Genomic DNA, 23,619 nt, shown 5'->3' on the forward strand with positions numbered 1-23,619 from the left:
TAGATAAGCAGAGGGATAACAGATGAAGGAGATGGGGCCAAAGGACTTCCTGATGGGAACTGTTGCAAGCTTGTTTGTGGAGGGGGAGCACAGATTTGGGAACAAGAAAGGAAAGCAGCAGGTGGTGAGAGGCCGCCACTGCATTCCCCTTGGGGTTTCACCGTGTCTAGAGCAGGATTCCCCAGGCCTGAAAGGTGGTTTGGTAGATAAGGCACTGCCTACGATGACTAATAAGGATGGAACAAGTCCCTCTACCTCCTTCCTTTAGTCTGGTCCCAGCAGCAGGATTCCAATGTTTCCTCTTGGTAAAAGGATCTGGCGTGGGCGGAGCAAGGAGGCCCTGGCGAAGGCTGGGCAGGACTAGGCTGGGCTGGGCTAGCTCCTTGTCCTGGAGCACAGCGGTGTGTGGAGCCTCCGGAGCCAGCTCAGCATGGTGGAGTTCGCACCCCTGTGGGTGCCATGGAGGCGCAGACTGCAGACCCTCGCAGTCCTGCAGTGGGTCTTCTCCTTCCTGGCCTTGGGTAAGAGGGTAGCCACCGGCACATGGGAAGGGCCGGGCAGCCCAGCGGGAACACAGGATGCTTGATGGAGAGATTCAGGAAAGGGCTTTGCTGGGCTCAGAGCTCCTGTGCAGAGAGGTTCCTGGGGTCTGCTGGAGCCTTGTGTGGGTAAGTAGGGTCTTTTATGTCTTGGGAAAGCTTTAGTTTCCAGGATTGAGGGTGGGCAGTTTCCCCCAGGCTCTTGCTGCAAGCTGACAAGGGGTGGGGAAGCATCCAATGCTCAGGAAAGCGCCCCCGGGCTTCCTGCTACTCGGACAGGCCACTCTCCATTTTACCTTTCAGAAAAGAGGAGGTGGAACTGAGGCCAGGAAAGAAGGGACCAGCCTCTGCTTCCCCAGCAGCATGATGGGGATGACAGTGTCACCCTATGGGGTCTTTATAGATGAAATGCAGGAAGGTGGGAACCCAAGGCAGACCTGGCCTGGCTCCTTAGGTGTGGATCTGCCCCCTGATCCACCAAGCCCCACTGATGCATGGCTGAACTCCAGCTCTGCTGTGGACCAGGAAGGGATAGTGGCAGGGAACAGATAGGACTCTTAATCTCCTTTGCTGGCACCAGATTGGGGGAAGACTGCCACTCCAGGACTGGGATTCAGCCTGGGTCCAGATACTGCTGTCTGTCTGTTAAAACATTCACATGCTGGGTACTTGTTGGTCACACACTCATATGCACATGTATACACACATATGTGTACATAGTCCCTTAGGACCACCTCACAATTCTTCAGCTATAGGGTTTAATCCTGCAAAGTGGGTCTTCCAAGATCCTGCCTCTAACACCCATCTTAATTGGTCTGTACCTCTAACCCAGGTTGATAAACATTTAAAACAGCCAAGCAGAGAAATGGCATACTTGAGAGGCCCAGGCTGTAAATCAGGAGCCCGGCCCCTGCTTTTTCCAGTGGAAGAAGGGCTGAGGGATGGGCAGAGAGCATGGGAGGAAGTGTGGATATAGAAAATGGCTGATGGGCATAGAAAACAGAGAGCAGGAAGCCTAAGCCAGAGCTGACTTGGCTCAAAGGGCACTGGAGACCCAGTGCCATGTAGGCTATACCCACAAGCTCAAGGGGCTGAGAGACACCAAACTCAGTCTGCCACCTGTAACCTTGAGGGCAGGAGTATGTCTGACTGGGTGAGCTTGCCCCATCCATGCAGCTGTGGTATCTGCCTGGCCCTGCTGACCTAGCAAGACCAGGGAGTACAGCACAGGTGCCAGGGCTCCCCGGAGCCAGGAGAAGCTGGAGAGAAGCAAGGAAAGGGTTCTTGGCTCTTTCATGCCAAGAGTGGGCGGTTTTACTTTACCTCTTATCCTGAGGGCAAAGGAGAATCATAGACCCAGCAGGGAAGTGACAAGGTCCAACTTTGTGTTAAAGGTCCCTGTACCTACAGCTGATTTTTCTGCTGTGTGGGGGATGAGAAGATCAAAGGCAAAGCAATCAAAGTCTACATCAGTAGTCACCAAATCAGGGCCCATGGGCCCAGACCAACCTGAGTGTTTGGTTCTCGTTCTCTCTCTCTCTCTCTCTCTCTCTCTCTCTCTCTCTCTCTCTCTCTCTCTCTCTCTCTGTCTGTCTAAGATCCAAGAAATTTTGCCATTTCTAAGAGATTAAGTTTTGAACTGCTACCGGGCGTTGATGGTGCACGCTTTTAATCCCAGCACTCGGGAGGCAGAGGCAGGTGGATCTCTGTGAATTCTAGGCCAGCCTGGTCTACAGAGTGAGTTCCAGGACGGCCAGGGCAACACAGAAAAATCCTGTCTTGAACCACTTCCCCATCTCCCCCAAAAGAGCTGATCAAATTTTAAGCTGATATTCACGTGCTTCCAGAATGTCTTCTCATTTGCATCTTACATCACAAGTTCTAAAATGTCTAAAATATTTGCTGTGTTGCCGTGTTTTTTGCTTTGATGATGATGATGATGATGAAGGAATGGCCTCAGAGCCTTGAAAGCATGAGGAGCTGAGTTTGAGCACCAGAATCTCTGTAAAACTGTCAGGCATTGTGACAAATACTTGTCATCTCAGCACTGAGGAGGCAGCATCAAGAAGGTCCCTGGCACTCGATGGCCAGCTAGCCTTGCCTAATGGGTGAGCTTCAGGCTAGAGCGAGACACCATCTCAAAAGGTGGTGGACAGCCCTCCTGACATCGACACTCAGGGTTGTCCTCTAGCCTCCACACACATACAGACATGTGCGTGCACATACCCACCCACAGGTGAACATACACACATGTGTCATACAGAGAGGCGAGGGGGCAAGTGGGTGGGGATGGGGTCCACAGATGCACTACCTAAGGGAGGTTTTAAAGAATAGTAAGGGTTGGTGGCCTGCCTGTAATATCAACACCAAGTAAGCAGAGACAAGGGCTTCCTAGAGCAAGCTAGCTAACTAGTATAATCAATGAGCTCTGGATTAAAGAGAGAGGCCCTCAACATCAGAGAGTCATAGATAGAAAAAGACAGAGTTCAGAGAGTGATGGGGGAAGGCACCCACAGCGACCTCTAGCCTCCACAAGGGGCACTTGAACACATGTGCCCACATGTGAACATACATTCCCACATACATGCATGCAAATCACATACACACTGAGAGAAAATACAATATAAGTCTAAGCCTGCCCATACTCAGCTTCCCAGGCAGGGAAGGTGTGAAGAAGGAAGAAAAGACTGTGTGATTCGAACAGCCAGTTCAGCTGGACATGTGGGGTGTATTTTGCAAAATGGCTTGGAAGTATCTGGGAAAGTCAATCAGAGCCAGGCATCAAAGGCTCAGGCCCGGAGCCAAACACTTTCCAGATGGGCTGCTCATTTGCTTGTTTCTTGCTTGTTTCTCTCTCATGATTCTCTCATGGGAGAGCCTGATCCCTCAGTGTTGGTCTATGCTCTTCTTAGTTGGTTTTGTTTTGTATTTGTTGAATGAATGGGCTGCTCATTTGCTTGTTTCTCTCTCACAACTCTCTCATGGGAGAGCCTGATCCCTCAGTGTTGGTCTATGCTCTTCTTAGTTGGTTTTGTTTTGTATTTGTTGAATGAATGACTGACTGACTGAATGAATGAATGGCATGGGCTAAGTAAGAACTGACTCTCAGTGCTTTACCCTGCTAGCTTGCCACGTGACCTTAGCCAGTGTGCATACCCTCTCTGGGTCTCTAAAAAGTAGGGGTTTAAGAAACCTCAGGCTCCTCCCTCTCTTCTTTCCCCTTCTCCATTTAATCTTTCCATTCCAGTCTCTTCCCTGTCTCATCCTAACTATAGATTCTATTTCCCCATCCTTGGGAGATCCTTCCCTCCACCCTAGTCCCTTACTTTATACTTAACCTCTGTGGTTATATGAATTGTAACATGTCTACTGAAAGCGTACAAGCTAACATTCACATATAAGCATGTGCATATTTGTCTTTTTGAGTCTGGTTTACCTCACTCATTGTGATATTTTTCTAGCTCTATCCATTTGCCTGCAAATTTTATGATTTCGTTTTTTAAAACAACTATAAATATTTTATTGTGTAAGCTTGCCACATTTTCTTTATCCATTAAGCTGTTTCCAGTTTCTGCCTATTACAAATACAATCGTAATAAGCACAAAACAAACAAACAAACAAGAAAGCAACCTCAAGCTTAGGTGGGCATAATGACACACACCTCTGATCCCAGCACTTGGGATCTCTGTGAGTTTGAGGCCAACCTGATCTACATATGACTTCCAGAACAGCCAGAGCAGCATATTAAGACCTTTCCCCCCTCCCAAAATACCAAACCAAAGCACCACCACCAACAACAACAAAAACAACCCCGCAGGCTTGTAGAGACTGGATAAAAGAAGGAAGGGCTACCTCCCTAAGTCCCCAAGTCTGCCCAGCCTGGCTTACTGTTAGCAGGCAGAGGCAAAGTCTGAGAGTCAGGACCACAAAGTGGATCTTTCTGGTCGAGGGGAAAAGTGCTCTTTGTTTTCTCCTAAACTTTGTTTCTTTTCTTTTTTCTTTTTTTCTTTCTTTCTTTCTTTTTTGTCTGCAAAAGTAACTCATTCAAACAACATTTCAACCTTTAAGTAAACAACTTCCCATAATCCTCCCCTCCAAGTAGCCACTGTTAATAGTTTTTCTTCTTGAGAGAGCATCTTATTAAGTGGGAGCCACTGCCGAGACTTTTGGTTTGGCCCAAATGGAAAGAGCTGTAGCTGAAGTTTCATTTATTTATTTTACATTAAAAAATTGGGGTTGGGCTGGGGAGATGGCTCAGATGGTAACCTTGTTTGTACAAGTATGAGAACCTGAGTTGGTGACCACATACCAAGCTGGAGGTGGCAGCATACACTTGCAGCCCAGCTCTGAGAAGACTGGGACTCAAAGATCAGAGGCAGTCCTACCAATCATCCTTGCTGAATCAATGAGCTCCAGGAGACAGGAGGATGTAGGTGGGGTGAGCACCAGGAGACAGGAAGATCAGGAGCATTCCCACGGATCATCCTCATTGAATGGGCAAACTCCAGGGTCAGTGAAAAACTCGTCTCAAAAAAATAAGGTGGAGAGGTTAGGGGCTGTAAGGTAGAGTACCTGCCTCGAAAGTGAAAGGCCCTGGGTTAGGTCTCAGTTCCGGAGAAGAAAAAGGTGGACAGTAATAGATGAAGACACTTGACTTCTGGACTCAACATGCGTACCCACAAAAGCATGCACTTGTACACACACATACAGAGAATTTTTTTTTTAATGAGGTTTTCTCTATGTAGTTGAGACTTGGCTTGAATTTGCAGTTCTCCTGCCTTAACTTAGTGCAAAAGGCATAAATAGATAAAGTTTAAGCCAACCTCTCTCCTTGTTTCCTGCTCAGAGGACCTCTTAGTCCCCTCCAAGGATAGCTCCATCTGTGCTGGCCTCTGTTCCTACTCATTCATGCTGGCACTCCACTTCCAAGCCCTCTACAACTGTCTCTGAAGATATTTAAGACAAACAAAAAGTAACAGAGCCTTCACCGTTGCTGGTCCTGTCTCTCCAACCCTTATAGGGGTTCAGGCTGATATGAAGGCAAAGCCCCATACAGATTAGGGTAGGATGAGCCTTTGGCTAGGAAGGAGGGCAGATATCTGGGGTACAGGCTGGCTCTCAAAGTGTTAGCTGTAGCTGTCTTTTCTTCCAGGTTTTCCACAGACACCATTTGTCTGGGTTTGTGTATGAATCCTCCTTGTTTAGGTATTTGTAAATAATTTCATTGCATTTGAAAACAAAGGGCAAACATGGACTTAATACACACAATACACACAATGGGACATTAATGGAAAGGGGGTAAATTCCTATAACCCCACACTATGGTGTTCCTGGAGTAGTTAGAATTATAATGGATGGGTGAGAAGTGGTAGTGGGGAGCCATGTCTCATTGGTATGGAGAGAGTTTCTGTTTGGGAGGATAAAGAATTCTAGTGACAAATGACACTAATGGCTGCATAAAGAATGTACTTAATGGTACTGAGTTGTACACTCACAATGGTAAGGTGATGTACTTTGTGTTCAGTATATTTTATTAGAACCAAAAACCTTTAGAACAGGGCTGGGGAGAGGACTCAGTGCAAGTGTGAGGACCAGAGTTCGGATCCCCAGACCCTGTGTAAATGCTGGGTTAGCATGACAGTCTGAGACGTAGAGGACAGAGATGGGGATGCTGCAGCAGGGTAGCTAGATTAGCCAGTACTGGTGGGCTCTGGGTTCAATTAAGAATAAAGTGGGAAATGATGGGATAGCATGAGGAGCAGCTGATGAAGGTTAACATTGTCATGTATATGAACACACATATACATGCACACCCACCACATACAAATGCAAAAGCAAAACAAAAAACCAAACCTTTAGAAAAAAATATAAATACCCCAAACACAAAACTGGAAAGATAGTTTCCCAGGAGCAAAATTTTATTTGTTGTTCATTGTTGGCCCACCAGCAGTTGGCACCTTGTAGATGCTCCATGCAGAATGAGTATTGTGGCCCTAATCCGTACCTCTGACTTCTAAATCTTTATTGTTTACACTAGTCAAGAGCCCCCCTCCCCTACACCAGCAAGTATGTGCCCTGCTATGGAATATTAGTTTAAGATGTATTACATTCATTTATGCTGTAGAATATTTGTTTGATGATGCAAAGATGCGTTGCATTCTTTTATGTTGCATTTGTTTAACTCTGCAAAGCTGTGTTACTTTGTCTCCTAAAACACCTGATTGGTCTAATAAAGAACTGAATAAATAGGAGGAGAAATCTACAGAAGAGAGCAGGGAGCAAGAAAAGGAGGGAAGGAGGATGCCAGGGGCCAACCACCCAGGCACACGGCCAGCCACGGAGTAAAAAGAAAAGAAAGAGGCAAAATAATTTAAGTTAGAAAAGTTGGCTAGAAACAAGCCAAGCATCTCTCTTTCCACTATTTCTGTGAAGGGGCAGGCAGGTCTCTCTCTCTCTCTCTCTCTCTCTCTCTCTCTCTCTCTCTCTTCTCTTCTCTTCTCTTCTCTTCTCTTCTCTTTCCCCACAACCTTCCCTTCCCTCAATAAAACTTACCAAATTAAAAAAAAAAGAAGAAGAAAAAGAAAAGAAAAGAAACAAGCCAAGCTAAGGCCAGCATTCCTAAATAAGAAAACCTCTCTGTGTATTTATCTGGGAACTGGGTGGCAGGCCCCCAAAGAGTTAAAACAAAACAGTCCCCTACCTTCTCCAAGTGAACTTCACAACTGGGTCTGGCTTTCTTTAAGAATCTGAGGGCTGGGGATATAGCTCAGTTGGTAGAATGATTCCTTGCATGTACAACACTGCACAAACCAGGCTTGGTGGACGCCTATAATCCCAGTATTTGGGAGGTAGAGGTAGAAGGATTGGAAGTTCAAAGTCATCCTTAACTACACAGGGAGTTTGAGGCTAGTCTGGGATACTTGAAACCCTGCTTCACAAAAAAAATACAGCAAGGGGGCTGGGTGTAGCTCAGTGGTAGGGAGAGCACTTGCCTAGCAAGTATGGACCCATGGATTTGATCATAGCACTGAATGGAAAAACATCAGCCAATGAAAGGTGTTGTAGCTGTGAGGTGGGGTAGTATTCTACAGGAATGATGCTCCACCAGATGGGGTGAGGCCTCATGGACCCGCTGCACCTGAGATGATCAGGATTCGCTTGCTGCAAGGGTTACAGAGCCACAGGCAAGGGAAACTCCTGCATTCACCCTGGTCCTAGCCTTGTGGTGCCCCAGGGTAATCAGGCCATGTCCCCACAACACACAAAGCAGAGTGGGCTGGGTTTGGAAACACAGAGAAATCTAGGGTGGCTGGGGTCCTGGCCATGTAGGTGCGTTGGTGGGGAAAAGAACAGGAGATAGTGCCAGCTCACAGAGCTGAGGCCAGGCTGAGCTGTTGGGCTGTGCCTTGCAGATCAGACACCATGATAGGGCCTTAGGAAAGAGTCTGGGTTTAGCTTTGGCTAAGGGTGGACAGAAAGGGGGCCGGAAAGAAATTTCTTTCCTTTTTCTCTAGGAGTCTCAAAGGTAGAAGGCACCATGGCTCCATTTATTGAGCGCCTGGTGAATGTGTATGGCCTTCCTTGGGGGGTGAGAGCAGTGTAGGTTGAGACTTGTGGTGTGGTGGAGGAAATGATTCTAGACCGGGCCCCATGCCAGCGTGGTACATCCTGATATGTGAGGCATGGAAGCTGGTCTCATCCCAGTGGTGTGGACTGGACAGGGCAGTGTTGCTGGCATGGGGGCACAGTCATCATAGAAAAGCTAAATTGGGGTTTTAACTGCCTTCCTTGCAGCTCTCATTCCCCTGTTTCTCTCCCAGCCCAGATCTGCATCGCCATCTTCATAGGCCTCCTATTCACCAGGTTCTGGCTCCTCTCTGTCCTGTATGCCACCTGGTGGTACCTGGACTGGGACAAACCAAGGCAGGGAGGCCGGCCCATCCAGTTTTTCAGACGCTTGGTCATTTGGAAGTACATGAAGGACTATTTCCCTGTCTCTGTGAGTACCAGGCTTCGGGGGTCAAAGGGTGTGTGGGCCACTCATCTCTGTGGGGACAGCAGGTCTGCAGAGCAGAAGGCTGGCTGGGAGGTAGGAAGCTGAGAGGCCCGTGGAGGAGCACAGTGTCTCTCTGGCTATGGGACTTGGGCCAGTGTGGACACTGAGGAATAAATATGGCTTGAAGGGGATATGTGTGTCATACAGGGGCAAAGCCATCAGCAGTCAAGGTTCTGGGTGAAGATGACAAACAGCAGGTCTTAAGAGACCCCACATTACACTTGGCAGATAGGGGGACCCAAGGGTAAGACCTGGGTCACGAGGCACACTGTGAACTCTCCTACAAACTTAATGCTTCTTCTGTACTGGTATAGGACTGCCCCTAGAGTCCATCCTGCCTTATCACTGGCAGGCTATATGTTCTTAGGCAAGGCTTGGCCCAAGCTGGCCTCAGTGTCCCTAAAGATCAGCAAGTAGTGTGACATCCTCTGCCTTGAGTATCCTCAAATCCTGGCATCTTTGATTCATGGCATTTTCAGGTCATTGTGAACATGTGGCCTTGGACTTGAAGGCTGGTCCTGAGTGAGCAGACTCTGGGGCTCCTTCAGTGGGATACAGATAGACTGAGCCCCGAGAAGCCCAGGCAGTGCTGCTTACTGATGGGATGAAAAGGTGGTGAGGATACAGAGGCCAGGCAGGCACACTTGGAGCATGGTTTATGGAGCTTGACAGGCTAGATCTTCATCCAGCTCTGCCATCTGGCGGCAGTGTGACCCTGAGGTGTCTTGCCCAGTCTGTGCTTCTGTTTTGGTCATACTTAAGATAGAGATAGCTGGGCATGGTGGCACACACCTTTCATTCTAGCACTTGGAAGGCAGAGGAAGGGAGGACTCTGTGAGTTTGAGGAATCTTGGTCTATATAGTGAGTTCCAGGACAGCCAGGGCTATGAAGAGACTGTTTCAAAAACCAAACAAACAGAAATGTTGCTGTACACCTTCCTGGACAGTGTGGATTCCAACAGGCTGTGCAGACAAAGTCCTCAGATACTCTTAGTAATAGCTGTTCTCATATCATGTCACCAAGTCAGTAGGACACTGCCTGGACCCTGGACACTGTGACCTTCACCCCTGCCTGACTTCCTCCCCATGTAGAGTCCCGCCTCTTTCTTTAGTCCAGGACTCAAGTCCCCAGCTATCAAAGGAGGACGGGTGGATCCCCTAGCTCTCCTAGCTAGGATCCCCTAGCTCTCCAGTGAGCAGGACCTCCAAAGAAAGGAGCTGGCAGGGAGCAAGGAGGGGCTGGTAGAGACTGTCACTTAAGGTCATTGAGCATCCTAGTGTCAAAGAAGAAGGAACCTGGACTAGCTTGAGGGGCTCATATGAGTGACTCACTCCACACCTCAGATTTGTTTATCCTACAGTGACCCTTCCCAGTATCTCACAGCACAGCACAGCACAGCACAGCACAGCACAGCGCAGCGCAGGGCAGGACAGGACAGCACAGGACAGCACAGGGCAGGACAGGACAGCACCACGTTGCACAGCACAGGACAGGACAACACAGCACAGCACAGCACATTGTTGGGACCCAAGAACATATCTTGAGCAGAATCACCAGTCTCCACCCCAGGACCTCTGAGCTCTGTGACTAAACTTCCTTCTCTGCCTCACCTCTCTCCAGCACTATGCCGGAAAGGTCAGAGTTCTCTGGAAGGGTGTGACGTCTACCCTGGGGAGGTGTAAGTGGCATCAAGTACAGACCAAAGGAAGCCTGGTTAGTTCTGGCTTCTGCTGAGTTTTGCAGATTCTGGCTCTGACTTCCCTTTGCTTTCGTGAGCTAAGTCCTGAGCTCAGCAGAAGAAAGGCGTCATGAAAAGTGGACAGCACAGGCAGAGACCAGGAGCTTGTCCAGAGGCCTCCTGAGCTGGGTCAGTGTGACCAAAGCCTGAGCTGTGGCTGGAGAGTCAGCTCAGGTCAGTGGAGCCCCCTGGAGGCCACTTCCCAAAGCCAGGATGGCTAGTGAACATTTTCGGGTCCAGGTAGCCCAAGGCTCTGGAGGACATCTGCTTCTTCCCACTTGGATTCCCAGCAGCAGGGCTGACAGAAGACAGTCTTCCTGATCCTTTCACAGCCGGTGGGGCAGGGCAGGGCAGGGCGGGGGTGCTCTCCACCTGATTTTCAGAAACTTGAGTGTGGTTTAGACCTACCCAGGCTCCGTGCAGAAATGCGGGCCAGGAGCAGGCGATACCAGAGAGTGGCCAGCAGAGGGAGAGGTGCTGGTCTCTTTGGATGTGCCTGGCTTAGAATAGGACTGTAGCCTGCAGACTTCATTTTCCACTTTCCCACCGGCCTGGCAGGATACCTTCCCTCTCTTCTGGGCACTTTTCTTTCCCAGCTCTGCTGACACCTCCCACCCCCATCCACAAGTTCTCTACACTTCCCATGCGGTCATCCTCTGTTGACTTTCAAGTTTTGATTATTTGCTACCACAATTTTTACAAGCTAGCTTCCAGGGGTGGAAATACCAAACAAAACTAGGACCTTATTTATGCCTGTACCACAGAGCTTTCCAAAGTCATCTTTACTGCTTCCCCAAGAGCTAACGGTGAAGAGTCGGGAGTTTACGTAGAGGGAACTGTCCCTACCACATGTGAAAAGATGGGCGCAGAAGTTGGGTGTCCCTGTGGAGATTGCATCACCCAGAATAAACACACACTACACAGGCCAAGACCTTGGCAGGGACCAAGTTCTGTGACCAGGACCATGACCTGGGATCACACTGATCATTGTCACAGTCATCTTGGGACAGTGCAGACCACCTCTCATCCCTCCCCGTCCCTGCCCCTGTCCCTCCCAGCAAGTAGGATTTCAGGAGGATTTCTCAATCCCTGTTGACAATCAGGACTAGATAAATCCTTTGTTCTGACTGTTCTCACTCCTGGCAACTACCTACTATGTCCCAGTATCACTGTCTTCTGCTGTGACAACCAAAAGTGTCCATAGACAGACAGGGGTGGGAGATGGCAAACTCTCTCCAGAACCTGTGTTCTGGGTCCTAAATTTCCCCCTCTGATCATTCTTCCTTCTCTCTACCATAAAGCCAACCAAGAACCTCTCTTTTTCTGTATTCCACTTGCTCCACAGCCCCACTCCATTATCCGTGCTTTCACGGAGCACCCTTGGGATAAAACCCATCTTTGCAACAGCCTGCAAGCCCTTGCAGTCTGGGCTCTGACCTGGCTTTCTTTTCACTTTTGCCACCTCAGTTCTCCAAACATAAGCCATGTCACCAATGCACGGGGCCTAATTGGAGCACTTCATTAATCCCTACCACCTTTCACTAAGAGTTCTGACAGGACTTTGCATTTGGAACCTGGGTGCCTGGGCTCAGGCTGGGCTCTGGCCCTTCATTAGTTGTGTGAGGCAGAGAAAGATCAAGGGTCTCAGTTTCCTCCTTCTGTTCACTGGGAGCACTGACAACAAAATGTTCTCAGGGGTGACAATGGAGGACAAAATAGGTTGTTGTGTGTACTGTGTAGCACAAAGTCAGTGCTGGGACTGTTCATCCGCTCAGACATTTTTCCAGCTCTCAGGGCCACATACAGGCTGCATGTCTTCAACTCTATGATAGTGTGAGTGGTGAAACTTACAGTATTGTGCAGACCATAAACATCATACCTTCAATTACAATTGCAGGATGTATCTTGATTTCAAGATGTTTAGGATGGAGGGGGGATATAGCTTAGAAATGAGGGATGTATCCATAGATGGCAGTGACCATGGTGTGACAGGAAGGTGGGGCAGAGAATTTAACTGAGAATCTGGGGAGGCCAAACCTGGACCCAGGGTCACATGGGGAACTACAAGCAGGGACAGATAAAACATCCAGCCTTTCCTTCATCCATCCATCACTGTGGGGGAGGATAGAGGGGAGTTGCTCCAGGCCCTGCATGCATACATGTGCCCACCCAACCAGCCACACACACAATTATACACACACATACACACTTGCACACATACATACACACACACCCAAGGAATAGCAACTCACACCCAAGGCCAGCACCAGATATACTGAGTCAAACTCTGTCTTCCTGCCAAGTAATCTAGGTGCAAAGGCCACAAACCTCTTTCCCTGTATAAAAATATTGGTTCACTTGCCCTTGGGGCAGTTGAAGAGGCTGCTGATGAAGAAGCCTAGGAGAGGGAATCCTAGAGTCCTGGATTTTGCAAGGTTGACTAGAAAGTTCCAAAACTAGTCCTGAATGTCCTGTGACCTAAAGTAAAGGATTTCTAGATCCCTCGTGTGCTCTCTGCAGTAGATGACAGGTCTCAAATCCAAGTCACCTCTGGTTTTAGGCAACTCTTCCTTCCCTTCTGCACTACATTTGCTCACTTGTGCAATGGAGCTGTCACACTGCGGCCAGCCCCCAGGGCCCTGTTAAGTGTTACAAGCCAGCAGTGCTGGTGCTTTCTGTGTTCTAAAAGAGCCAAGGGGACAGTGGACTCTGTGAGAGACAAGACTGAGCTATTGTAATGCTGCACTGTATGACAGTCAGGTCTTCTGTGAAGGCACAGAAAAGGACTTTGCAATTAGAAGTAATATTTTAGGACCTTTATTCAGAACTGAAAACGTTCATACATATTAGGGGCCACGTTCATAAAAGCCAAAGAGTAGAAACTACTCAAGTGTTCATTAGCTGATAAACAAAATACAGTCCCCCTCTGCCTGTAAGATAGAATATTATTTGGTTGGTGGTGGCACACGCCTTTATTCCCAGCACTCAAGAGGCAGAGGCAGACGGATCTCTGTGAATTCGAGACCAGCCTGATCTATAAGAGCTATAGAACAGCCTCCAAAGCCATAGAGAAACCCTGTCTCGAAAAACAAAACAAACAAACAAAAAAAGAATATTATTTGGTCAAAGAAGGAGTGAAGTACTAACCTGTGACACAGCATGAAGGAGACCTTGGGAATATGCCAGTAAGCCCAAGAAGCTGTTGTGCCCAGAACTCAGAACTCCAAAAGAACCCGCCAACAAGGAGACGACTCACCGAATGCAAGGACAAAGCTTTCTTTATTGACTGGAGGATACGAGCTGCAGCAAGGACCCCATTGTTCCGGAACAAATGGAGTACCCACTTTCAACTGAGGGGCATTTTTATAAGGGAAAATTGTAGGGCTGGAAGCCCCAAGATTACAGAACTTCCGTGGTTACACAGGACAGGGCAATGGTTGTATGCTTCAGGCAAGGTACAATTAAGCAGGATGCTGCAGAGGAAATGAGTTTGTTAATTATCTCCTGGGCTGGGGACTTCTACAATTAATAACTATCTGATCCTCTTTGGACCAGAGGAATGTGGACACCATTCTAGGGTGTGATATCTGTTCTAGGGCTTGAGTCCCTGTGGACCTATGTTTAACCTTGTCTGCTGAGCTGCCTTTTGGGAACCCAGAGTTTTCTTTTTGGGCTTTGGAGTCTAGGTTTTAGACCTTAATTAATTTTTCCCCTTTCAAAGCCAGTCACAAAGGCCATATGTGTATGGCTTCATTTATACTCTATCCAGAACAGGCAAACCAGGAGATTACCAGAAAGAATGAAATGCATCATAATGGATGTGGGTTCCCTTCTGGAGCTGTGAGTGTGCTCTGGAGTCAGGGGTGAGACTGCACAGCTGTGTCAAAGTGCACTCGACCGCACGTTTTCGAAGCCTGGGTCTCATGGTATACAGATGACTCCAATAAAACATGAGAAGGCTGAGTCTAGCAACCTGGCTGCCCTCTTCCCTCACTCCCACTGCCCAGTGCCCAGCCAGGATTTCTCCAGACACTCACCACCTTGCTTGGCCACCCTCCCCTCCTCTAACAGAACTGAGGGAGGTGCAGAGAGACAGGTGTACTTCATCAACTCCCCTCTTCTTCCTTTGTCTCGTGGGAACCGGCAACAAGCCTGTTAGGGAAGTGTCACCACTGTCCTGTTGGCAAAGAGCAACAGAGGCACCAAGGAGCCAGGAGTTGGGCACAACCCTGAGATGAGCTCCTTAGAACTCTTTCTCCTACAGCAGAATCCAACGGAGGACAGGTTTGGGATGGAGGTGCCTTCCTTCTGAGGGAGCTGCATCCACCTCTCCCACTGCCTCCCTTTCTTCTCTCCCTCGTTCTACTCTTCCCAAAGCATCTCTTTTCTCCCGTCATGTGTGAAGACAATATGTAGGACACACAGCCTCTAAGCCTCATAGAAAACAGTTAGCACAGAAGACAGCAGTAGATACCACCTCAGGCAAAGCTCAGACTGGGCCTTGGTGGGACAGTCACCCTCCAGAGCGTGCACTTGCATGTGTGCATGTAAATACATATGCAAATGCCAGCTCACTTGGTCCCCATCCTCCCCAGGGTATTTCTCTATACACAAATGCTTTGTTATCAAGGGTACAATTATTCATTTGTTCATTTATTTATTTAAAGTAGTAATGTGTTCTTGTTCAAAATTCAAGAGAACCAAAAAGTAGGGGTGAAAGACTATTTTAGGGCTGGGGAATGGCTCAGGCAATAAAGCACTCACCTCACAAGCCCAAGGACTTGAATTTAATGTGCAGTACTAATGTAAAAACACCAGGTTGTTTAATCCTGTCACTGGGGTGGTGGAAACAGAGGATCCCCAGGGTTCAATAGCCAGATAGTCTAGCCTAATTTGTGAATGCTAGGCCAAATGAGAGACTATTGTCTCAAAGGAAGTAGATGATACCTGAGGTTGTCCTCTGACCTACACACACACACACACAGAGAGAGGGGGGGGCTACTCCCCCATTCTAGGTATATCCATCACCCCAGATCCTATCCTGGGAACAACTCTGACTACCAGTGTTTGGTGCAGCCATAAGCAACAGTGTCCCCCTCCACTCAGTTGCCATGTCCTGCTCCTTGCTGTTCATTTAACAAGTTATCCTGGCTTGCTTCATATTCCACTGTGGCTATAGTCGTCCTTTGTCTGCCTCATTCCAGGTTTGTCCATACAAGTTTCTGATATGAGCAAAAACTGATGCATCCATGAATGACATTCCTTAGATGGCATTTGACCAGGGTGCGAACAATCCTATAGGCTAAATCCCTCGGCAGTGGAGCTGCTGGGATGAGAGATCTGTTCTCTTTGTTTCATTTTGTTTTCCATAAATTTCCCATTGCTTTCACAGAGGTGCAGAATCTAAATAGCAAGTGTTCCCACATATGAAACAAGGAATGAACACCATAGGTGGGATCCTGTGTAAGCACTTGTGTAAGTTAGAGCTCTGACCCTACTGGGGTCTCCATCATCTCCTAGGTCCCCTCTGTACTAGGGGAGGGGGCTGGGCCTTGTCTGGGAAGGCAACAGCCCCTCTGCCTGTGGCTCCTGCAGTCCTTTTTGCAGGGGCCTGTGGTGCTCTGGAGGGTTTTGATGGACTCTGTGTGTTAAGGGGTTTTCAGAGGTCAAGTCAAGATGGAAGAAAGGAGGATTGGAAGCTCTGCAGCCTGGGTGGGCAGACAGGATCAGGGTCCCACTGCTACTTCCAGGCTGCTTTGGCCTCTGTGGCCCCAGAGGCAGCAAGAAGAGTCCTTAGGGAGATAGCTGCTGTGAGTTTCAGGTTGCTGACAGGATGACAGTTCACCTGGAAAAGCTTAGCCAGTGGAAGGGGCTTCCTCTCTCCCAGAGGGTATAAAGTCCCTGCCACCAGCCCTACTAGGAAGCCTCCTGCCCAGGGACACCAGGCAGATATGGGCTACTCTTCCATAGCTGTAGTTCCCAGAGCACAGGGCACTGAGAAGCAGAGAGGCAGAGAGGCAGAGAGGGAAGGGACTGGTCCCTTCTGTAACATGGCTTCCAGCAATAACCTTTGGAAAGGGAGAGCAGTGTGTGTGTGTGTGTGTGTGTGTGTGTGTGTGTGTGTGTGTGTGTGTGTGTAATGGACCACCATCAGTGGAAATCAGAAAACAGCCTTAGGAGTCAGGCCTTGCCTACTATCATCTTACTTGTGACAGGGCCTCTGCTGCTTCTTCCCTGACATGTCAGGTTAGCTAGCCTCCAGCTTCTAGGGATTCTCCTGTCTCTACCCACATCTCACTGTAGTTGCCATTCATGCTGTATGTCTGAGTTTGACATGGGTTTTAGGAACCCAGACTCAAGCCTTGCACTTACACAGCAGATGATTTTACCCAGTGAACCATCTCCTCAGTCCCCTCCATGCCTATGTCCTCAACCCACTGCACCTAGAACTACTTAATGAGGTGTGGCTCTCACTCCCATGCTGGTGGTAACTCTGGGTCCTTGATGCTTCAGACTTGACCTATGAGGGTAAGTCTCTGCCCTAGCATAGCAAAGAGGCTTAATGAAGTTGGAGTTAGGGTCTGGCCTTGGAACAGCAGAGACACTCACATGGCCCAGGGGTTCCACAGGACTAGAGCCAGTCTCAGGCCCTCAAGCTCTGTCAACAAGATCAAAATCTATTCCTGGTCTATCTTGTGATCACTCACTCCTAGAGAGGATGAGCCAACTTGTCTTTTGAGTGACGTTGCGATGGAGTGATCCCCGCATGGTAATGCCCCATGTGGCCCTCATATCCTTCACTTGTGTCTTTGCTACTTTTCTATTGCTATGAAGAGACACCATGACCAAAGAAACTTATAAAAGGAAACATTTAACTAGGGGCTTGCTCACAGTTTCATGTGGTTAGTCCATGGTCATCATGGCAGGAGGTATAGTGGCAGGCAGGTGGACGTGGCGCTGGAGCAATAGCCGAGCTATTTTCCTCAAGTTGGAGGCAGAGAGAAAGGCAGACTGGTCCTGGTGTGGGCTTTTGTTTTGTTTTTTGAGACAAGCTTTCTCTGTATGCTTTTGAAGCCTGTCCTGGAACGATTTGTAGATCTGCCTGCCTCTGCTTCCCGAGTACTGGGATTAAAGGCGAGTACCACCACCACCTAGCCTGGTGTGGGCTTTTGAAATCTCAAAGTCCACTCCCCGTCATAGTCCTTCCCAAAACTGTTCCATCAACTAGGGACCAGATATTCAAATATATGAGCCTACAGGAGCCATTGCCATTCAAACCATCACAGCATCCTACCCAGTAGCCAGGAATTGCAGTTCCTTCTCACTTGAACCTCTCTGCAGAAAGGACAGGGTGTTCCTGAGACAGGGTCAAATGTTCCAGCTTCACACATAGGCTTGGGCGAACAATTTACCCAAAGCCATCACCCCGCCTGTGAAATCTCCAGCACCTGTGTATCACCCACTGTGGCACACAGCCTCTCTCTGAGGAAGCATCCAGGGAGCTCTGGCTTCTGATGAACCTGAGACTTAGAGTCCCGGAGTGACACAAGCCAATAGCAGAGCCAGGGCTGACATTCAGGCCCTGCCCTTTGTCACCAGTTTGCTGTTTCCTGCAGTTGGTCAAGACGGCTGAGCTGGACCCTTCCCGGAACTATATCGCGGGCTTCCACCCTCATGGAGTCCTGGCCGCAGGAGCCTTTGTCAACCTGTGCACCGAAAGCACGGGCTTTACCTCGCTCTTCCCAGGAATCCGCCCATACCTGATGATGCTGACTTTGTGGTTCCGGGCTCCCTTCTTCCGGGATTACATCATGTGCGGGGGTGAGTCACCTTACCCCATACCCAGGTATCTCAAGAAGAGAGGCTACTGGGTATGCAGGGGGCTGTCAACAGTTCAGTGTTCCTTCCAAGTTCATTAATAGCAGAGGCTAGACCCAAAGAAGAACTTCCTGCATCACTGTGCTGGGAAAGCCCATGAGGGGGTGGGAGGAGAAAGAGGACTCAGGGACCTCCAGCTGGTGGGGGTGTTGTTGGGGAAATCCTTGCTCTGTGGACATTGCCGATGGTCTTTCTTGGGCTGCTCCCATCTTCACAGTCCTGTTCCTTCCCCTGGTATCTGACCCATCTTGCTCTCTCCCTAGGGCTGGTCACATCAGAAAAGGAGAGTGCTGGTCACATCCTGACCAGGAAGGGTGGTGGGAACTTGCTAGCCATCATCATTGGGGGCTCCCAGGAGGCACTGGATGCCAGGCCTGGAGCCTATAGGCTGCTGCTGAAGAATCGCAAGGGCTTCGTCAGGCTCGCCCTGATACATGGGTATGGAACTCTGGGTCTGTTGGAGGTTTGAATTTTGTTGGAGGGACGACAGCAGAGATGATTATAGTTTCCATTTTGGCAAGGAGATTCTCAGGCCATATGATGAAAATGATAAGTTGGCGTCTCACAGCCAAGTTTCTAAATGCATTCTATAATGGAGGCTGGGGGGAATCAATGGCACTCTGTGAGAAAGGGCATGTTTCCTACTGCCGGTGTGAGCGCTGAGACCTTTGGGGATCTGGAAGGATGGGGCTGGGAGCTTGCTGCCCACAGAGCTGCTCATCTACCCTGGGGAGAGGCGTTTTTGAGGAAGTCAAGCCAGCTGGCACAAGATTTTTTTAGGTGAAAAGTAAAAATGTTTTACACCCAGGAGAATGTTCTAGGATATTCTGGTCTACCTATCATGGTAGCCACATGAGAGATTGAAGGCCTGAAAAGGCTCTCTAAGGTCAGAGAGGGGTCAAGGCAGGGTCACTCCAGTTCCTGGCTGCTGAGTCCCTGCTGGGTGACCTTTCCATCCATGCCTTCCTGGGTTCTCCCATACTCCTCCCCTTTGTCCCTCTAGGGCAGCGCTTGTGCCAATCTTCTCCTTTGGGGAGAACAACCTGTTTAACCAGGTTGAGAACACCTCTGGCACCTGGCTGCGCTGTGTCCAGAACCGACTACAGAAGATCATGGGCATCTCCCTCCCTCTCTTCCATGGCCGAGGTGTCTTCCAGTACAGCTTTGGCCTCATGCCCTTCCGACAGCCCATCACCACCGTAGGTGAGCTGAGATCCAGACTGGTCATGGCAGGCTGCAGGAACGGGGCCTGGGCTAGATACAGGGGACTTGAGGATGGAAAAGGTAACATCCTCATCCTCATGGGGCTCTCATTCTAGACAGGGATACACACCCACTTGCAGGTAAGCCTACCAGAAGGCAATCTGGGACAAGAGCTATAACAGACACAAAGGTACTCATGTCTGAGTACTTATTCTCAGTGAGAGGTACTGATGGCTGAGTACTCATTCCCAGGAAGAGACAGCAGAGACTTGCTGCTGGGTGTCAGATACTACACTCATCACTTGCCATAATCAAACTTGGTTTGTCCCAGCAACCTTTGAGTTAGGGACTCTTATCTCCATTTTATTGATATAAAGTAAGGCCCAAAGAAGTTAAATGACTTCCAAAAGCCCACATTGCCTTTGAGGGACAGAGCCGAGGTTGTAACTGGAATCTGACCTTCGTTAGGCCAGAGAAGGAGGGTTTAATTATGATCGGGATGAGCTAATGAGGTTTGTGAAAAGAAAGCAGAGAACAGAGATGTTAAAATTCTGTACAGGGATGGGGAGCTGGCTCAGTCGATAAAGTCATTGCTGAGCAAGCTAGATGTGAGTTTGACCTTGAGTACCCATAAACAAGCTAGGTACAAGGCCTAGAAGTGAGTGCTGCAATCCCAGTCCTAGGGGCAGGAGACAGAAACAGGAGGATCTGTAGGACTGGTGGCTGGTGGTGAGAAACCTTGTCTCAAAAAAAAAAAAAAAAAATAGGATGAAGTATGACTGAGGAAAATGCTCAACATTGACCTCTAGGCTTCACATGTGCTCACCCATGCACACAAACACATACATGGACAAAAAAAGAATGCTTTAAAAATTTGTGTGTCAACTAATAATCAATAGACACTGAATTAGACTCTGGGGCTCTTCCCATAAGAAATTAACATGAGACCGAGCTGTGGTAACACACACCTTTAATCCTAGCAATCGAGAGGCAGAGGTAGGTGGATCTCTGCATTTGAGGCCAGCCTGGTTTACAAAATGAGTTCCAGGACAGGCTCCAAAGAAACCCTGTCTCCAAAAACCAAACCAATAATAATATTAATAATAATGATAATAAGAAGAAGAAAAGAAAGAAAGAAAGAAAGATTAACATGAGCTTTGGTATATACACTTAACATGATTTTCAGCTATTTGCACATCTCTTCATCTCTTTTGTTTTCTTCTTGGATTCTCATTTGCCATTTGTAGAGAGATCTCTATTCATTTCAGCTCCACCCATCTACCTGTCCACCCACCCATTTGTTAGTTGAGCACAGATTTGGTAATCCTTACATCATGGCCTTATTGGGTTGTATGGCAATGTCCTCATGTATTTGAATATTGTTGCTGCTGCTTCCGCCTCCAGAGGTATTTCCAAGAGGAGAGGGCACTACTTTCTCAGCCACACAGATTTAAAAGTTTTTTGAGAGTTTTCCTGATTTCTCCCTATGACCAGGGAGCATTGCACATCCGTGCACATGGCAGTGAAGGAAGAAGGGCTACCTGGGCTGTGACACCTCCACCCCAATTCTAGAAGTGTAGGCACCTTCAATTCTGACATGTTGAACTCTCAGAATCACATACCCTGGAGGTAGTGTGCACCCCCAGTGTTTAAAACCTAGTACTGCTTCCACCTGGTTACTTGGATAAATTACTTAACTTCTCTGAACCTCATTATATCACCTATCAAGTAGAAATAATGATAGGTTTTGTTTTCCTGGGACTAACGGAGGGAATGCATTTAAAGAGAATGCATATTGACCTGCATATTGAAAGCTGGCTGTTGGTATATGAAGAATCTGGGAGTGAGTTGTCCTAAACCTTGGAATTCAATATCTGAGGACCGGGGAGATAGCTTGGCTGGTAACATACAAGCAAGAGGAACTGAGTTTGAAACCCTGGTACTATTAAAAAATATGGGTGTGGTGGTGCATGCTTTTAATTGCAGCACTTGGAAAGGAGAGACAGAAGGATCCCTGGGGTTCCCTAGATGGCCAGCCTAGCCTAATCAATTAGTTCCAGGCCAATAAAAGACTTGTGTGTCCATAAACATGGTTGATGGCATCTGAGGAACAGTACCGGAGATTGGCCTCCACAGCATATACATGCAACATGAACTTACACTTATCCACACATATGGAGTAAGGGAAGTGGGGAGAGGGGGAGATAGAGTCCAGAGTATCTGAAATCAGGGCAAGCAGGGATGGTAGTGGGACACCTTGTGGGAAGACCATAGGGGTGGCCCCTGCTCTCAGGACTCCTGAGAGTGGGACTCACTCTGGGCCACTGTCCTCTGTCCCTTGCAGTGGGGAAGCCCATCGAGGTGCAGATGACACCACAGCCCTCAGAGGAGGAGGTGGATCAGCTTCACCAGCTCTACATCAAGGAGCTATGCAAGCTCTTTGAGGAACACAAACTCAAGTTCAATGTCCCTGCCGACCAGCATCTGGAGTTCTGCTAAGCGCCTCCAGCCAGAGGACAGCTGCGTCTGAGAGCCTGCAGGAGTGTTGTGATAAGAGGGGACTTCCACAGCCACCCTGAACTCCTACAAACTCAGCTACAGCTGGCAAGATGGGATTTGCCCTGCAGCCAAAGCTCTGAGGTCTATCTGTCCTTGGCCTAAAAAGAAAGTAGACAGTAATTTCTAAGGTCTCTATCCACGGATATAATGTCACTCAGACATGACCAAAGGACAACCAGGGAAAAAGAGAACAAAATTCTTCTTCCCCTATCTTTAAGTGACAGTGGAAAAGAAGCCAGGCCTCCCCTGTACATGCTGCTCCCTGGATGTCCCTTCTTCCCTTCTGAGCTGGAGAGAAGGGTAGCCAACTATGCCCTGGTACCCACCCTATGTTTCTTCCAGATTCTGTGTCCTCTGAGCAATGAAATCGATACCAAAGGATCCCAGAAGGTGGTTAAGGAAGGCAAGAACCCAGTCCTCCTTAACTACTTGACTGTGACTGAGGGTAGATCTCCTCACCATTCTTCCAAGTCTCAGTTCCCCCAGCTTTGACAACCGTGTGAGCCTCAGTGCTCACACCATATGGGCTCCATTAGGGAGTCTCTCACTCATGCTTTATAAACAACTCCAGCCCCTGTGTTGGCACAAAAGGGCAGCTGCATACATGTTACTTCAATAAATGAACTATTCTGTTTTATCTCCCTTCTTTTTCTTTCTCCCAACCAATGGGACTGGCTGGAGCCTCAGCTTGAGGCCTTAGCCCTGTCCCATGGCCTCAACCTTACCTCAGAAACTGGGGGAACTAGGTTGTAGAAGACCTTGTCGAGCTCCTCTTTCCTGACTGGTCACCCTGCGTTTACCACCTTGAAAAGGTGGAGGGAGGGAGAGACATGCCTTGAAAAGATGGAGGGAGGGTATGTGGGCATACTAACACACTGAAAGCCAGAGGTGACACATGAGTGGCTGTTGTCTCCCAGTGAACCATACTCTGGCCAGGAGAATTCTGGATTCCTGGGTTGGAGATACTAGACCTGCAGGAGAGCCCAGAGCATGGCTGGACTGGAAGAATGCCTGACTGCCCCTCCTTTGTAGGAGCATAGCCCTTCTATGTAGAAGTAGTTTCTACAATCACTGGAGAAGTATGCATTGGGATCCCAGCCCGGGCCCTACCTGTCTCCAGTAACCCTAGGTATACCATCTACCTCTAAACCTCAGTTTTAGCATCTAACACAAGGATGGCAATATCCCACTCTAGTGTCGTGGGCAGTTCCCACGCCATAGAGTCACACCATGCCCTCCATGGAATGCTGCGCAGTATATGGAAATAAGTAGTTCAGTGACATGGGTGCTTAGCACCTGGTGCAGGCACCTGGGATTGAGATGGGATGGTGTGGGACAAGAATGAAGCAGGGTGTTGTAGGGAGACACCCTAGCCCCGGCCAATAGTCCTGGGACAGGTACCAGGTGGACCCGGGGTGACGTAAGGGAGCTTCTTAAGGGGCTGCACGTGGGGACCCTGGCCCCTTTTTTGTTCTGGCCGCACTTGCTGGGTTCTATAACCTAGCTCTGGCCTGTGTTTTGGTTTGGTGTCTTCTTGAATAAAGAGACTTAAATCAATACAGGGTGTGGTGGAACACACCTTTTAATCCCAGCACTCAGAAGGCAGAGGCAGGTAGATCTCTGTGAGTGAGTTCGAGGCTGACC

The 23,619-nt window shown here is 48.7% G+C and overlaps 1 protein-coding gene across 1 annotated transcript; it reads left to right on the forward strand.

The window, feature by feature from the left end:
* The first annotated feature begins 355 nt into the window (after nt 1-355).
* Nucleotides 356-22,594, forward strand: Mogat2 (monoacylglycerol O-acyltransferase 2). Its single transcript, XM_027407745.2, has 6 exons — nt 356-521; nt 8,361-8,539; nt 17,952-18,156; nt 18,477-18,651; nt 19,217-19,416; nt 21,761-22,594. Exons 1-6 carry the CDS (start codon nt 431-433, stop codon nt 21,913-21,915), a joined length of 1,005 nt encoding a protein of 334 aa, XP_027263546.1. The 5' UTR covers nt 356-430; the 3' UTR covers nt 21,916-22,594.
* Nucleotides 22,595-23,619: the final 1,025 nt, after the last annotated feature.

Source organism: Cricetulus griseus, chromosome 3 (assembly GCF_003668045.3).
Source record: "Cricetulus griseus strain 17A/GY chromosome 3, alternate assembly CriGri-PICRH-1.0, whole genome shotgun sequence".
In the NCBI taxonomy this organism is placed as follows: Eukaryota; Metazoa; Chordata; class Mammalia; order Rodentia; family Cricetidae; genus Cricetulus; species Cricetulus griseus.